The sequence below is a fragment of the Cupressus sempervirens genome, chromosome 7, assembly GCF_028749045.1.
Source record: "Cupressus sempervirens isolate cs-2001-9-10 chromosome 7, ASM2874904v1, whole genome shotgun sequence".
Taxonomy (NCBI): Eukaryota; Viridiplantae; Streptophyta; class Pinopsida; order Cupressales; family Cupressaceae; genus Cupressus; species Cupressus sempervirens.
The window spans coordinates 723,947,071-723,950,076 of NC_143124.1; the positions used below are offsets into that span (position 1 = coordinate 723,947,071).

The 3,006-nt window shown below is 41.2% G+C and overlaps 1 protein-coding gene across 1 annotated transcript; it reads right to left on the reverse strand.

Moving 5' to 3' along the window:
- Window positions 1-278: 278 nt before the first annotated feature.
- Window positions 279-1,757, reverse strand: LOC149549279 (protein NODULATION SIGNALING PATHWAY 2-like). The gene has a single exon (XM_089794298.1). The coding sequence runs from the start codon at window positions 1,755-1,757 to the stop codon at window positions 279-281; it is 1,479 nt and encodes a 492-aa protein (XP_089650424.1).
- Between the last annotated feature and the right edge of the window lie 1,249 nt (window positions 1,758-3,006).

Below are 3,006 nucleotides of genomic sequence, written 5' to 3' on the forward strand. Positions count from 1 at the left end.
ATCAATTGCGTTACAATAATTTACAAGGGAAAATTGTGGAAATCTTGTAACAGACATTTACAAGTGCTCGTTCATGGTTTCGGTATCAAAACTCGGCAAGGTTCCTCCCACAAACTCCAGCTCGGTTCAAGGTTCCGGACGGCTACTCTTACAAACCCTATCAAAGTTCGACACAAGTGATTCAGTAAGGATCAATGAAGGAGTTTCAAACTGCGATCAAATCGCCGGCAAACACTAAAAACCCTGGAACCGATCCGTTCCATCACCAATAGCATATATTACACAAAATATCTCCAGGCAGAAGAGGAAACCAGAGGCGTATTTCGCCATTTCAAAATAACTTCATTCTTGTGATTTTCTAATGTGTAATTCTGGGATCCTCTGTTCAATCCCACTACTTCCCAAGCCTGCCACATCTTCTCTTCACTCGCTTCAACGCCTGCGCCGCTGAATCCGCACTCATTCGGAAGTTGCCATAGCTTCTCCTCCATTAATCCTTTGCACTGCAAAGCCGAAACCCTAGCACGGATCTTCGGAGCAATGAAGATGTGCTCCATCACACGCGTGGCCATGGCCAAGCCCTCGCCGGGCAGCCCGACTTCCAGAGATTCCAGCATGGCGCAGAAGTAGTCCACCGTGTCACTGATGTGGCCGTCATGGATAGCCGGTGATGCTGACGTCAGAATCGCCGGCGGGAAGGGCAAACCGCGTGCGAGTGACAGAAACTTGAGCGCTTCCTCTTCGCTTCGATGGCAGGGCATATGTGGTAGATCGAGCATCATGTTAAATGCCAGGCAAAAATCAGGCTCCTGCCACAGGAGACGCTGCCGGAGATCTTGTAATCTGATTTCTTCGTACATAAAGGGAATTCCGAGAGCCGCAGCGGCAACGGAAAGCCTGCGTGCGGTAGCTTTCGCCGCTATAAATCCAACGCCAGCGTCTTCTTCCCGTTTCATAGCCGTTATGCGAAGCATCTGCAACGATCTTCTCCCACTCTGAGCGGCCAGAGCCTCCATTAATGGCGGCCACTGCAAACCCTCCCTTACATCAAAATCAACGATATGAAGTTTCCTTGCATTGCTCGAGGCAAAGCACTCCAGGATGCTCTGATTCGCCGTAAAATGAGCGAACCTCGCGTAAGGGAAGAGCTCATAAAGCGCCTGAAACGCCGTTGCGGAGGCCTCTTTACAAATCTCCTCCATTAGCCTGTGTCCTGCACTTTCCGGCGCTTCCGGAGGACTCAGACTGTTGACAAAGTAGTACGCAGCTCTCTCCATGTGATTTCCGGTAATCGAAACCCTCCGTTTAAGACGATTGCTAATGACTTTCAACAATTCCGACTCCTCCCTTTCCAAAGCCTCAGCCCAGGCTTTTAACAGATTTTCCACTGTAAATCTGCTGCTCTCCGCTTCATCAAGAATTTGCCAGGGAAGAATTATTTGAGGAACTTGATATAATTCCACAGGCTCTGCAAGCACTGAATCTTCAAAATCCAAGGCAAAATTCATGAAATTCTTCTCATCCTCAGAATTGAAGAAGCACTGTTTCTGAGAAGCCTCTGTAGAACAAGAAGTAATGTCGCTTACGTCGGTTCCGCGAAAGGAGAAACTGTTTCCCCCAGACATGTCATTGAATTGAGGGAAAATGTCTTCCGGCTCACAAATCATGAAATCGTTGCAGGTCACGAGGTCGAGTCCCATTGATGGGTAGAGAATGAGATCATAAATATCAAATCCAGTTTCCAAACAGAGCTCCATGCCTCTGCCACACGGACAGGTTGGGTAATTCAGGTACTAGTGATGCTTCAAATTGCAGAGTTAATAGATGTATTTATAATCAAAATCAGCTGCGCGGGGTCCCGCCATTAACATCAAAACATTCCGCTGATGTTGGTGGGAACAAATGGAATGGCGAAAAACTATTTTTTGTATTCTTCTTGTACAGCGTTTTCACGTTGTGCCCATAAATCTCTCTTTCACTTTCTGACTGCCAGTCGCTTTTTCTCTTTTTAGGGATAATGACCTTAGAAAGCGACGCGACACAAGAGTTAGGTTTATAGAATGAGAAACAAATCTTAAGGGTAACCCGAGCTAAGGCCACATGTTCCCTCAATCACATCTCACACCTGCTTTAAATAAGAAGGGCATCTTAATCAAGTTTATAAAAAAGGGAGAAATTGTGGATGAGAGAGAATTCAGTTTGGTTTGTTATAGAATGGTTAGTTATAATAAATGATTGTTTGAGCTTTTTATTATCATTATATTTTTCTCTAAGAAGTTTTTGCATATTTAATATAGTCTAAGGTCATATAAATGATAAGGTAAAAATTGTGTTTTATACTTAAGTTGAGTTTGGTTAGGAGAGCATTTTAAAAGTATCTTTAAATTTGTCTAAATAATTTTCTAATATGATAATTGTTTTAAATTCAAATTATTTTTGTTTATTTATTTTTAAATTTATTTGGAATTGAGAGGAGAGTATAATTGTGTTGTATAGTATATAGATAATATTCTCTTAAAAAAATTTACTTTCTTTAAATAGAAATTTGCACAAGTCCCATAGCATTAAGTTATTTGAGGTTAAGAACATTTCAAACGGTCTTGTCACATTTCATAAACTTAGTAAGCCTATATGCTCTTATCATCATTCAATCTAATTATTGGTTCATACGAAACATCTTATTGTTGATTATCCCATTGATTCAGGTACATCACTTCAAACATAAGAACATCTATTAAGATTCAAGTGAGAGGTTTTGTTTATTATTGTAAAAATTAACTTATATCAACCCTCTTATACATGCATTGGATGCCTACAACTAATCAACGACCACCATTTATGCCAAAGGGCATTTCTCCTTATAATAATTTAAGTGGATTAAAAATTAGTTGAGATTAAACACCTTAAGCATGCTTGTGAATTTTGACTGACAAGGGCACATTATTAATCTTGTTTAGGGGACAAAAATAATAAGTGTAATCATGTCAAAGGTGAAGAGACTACAAA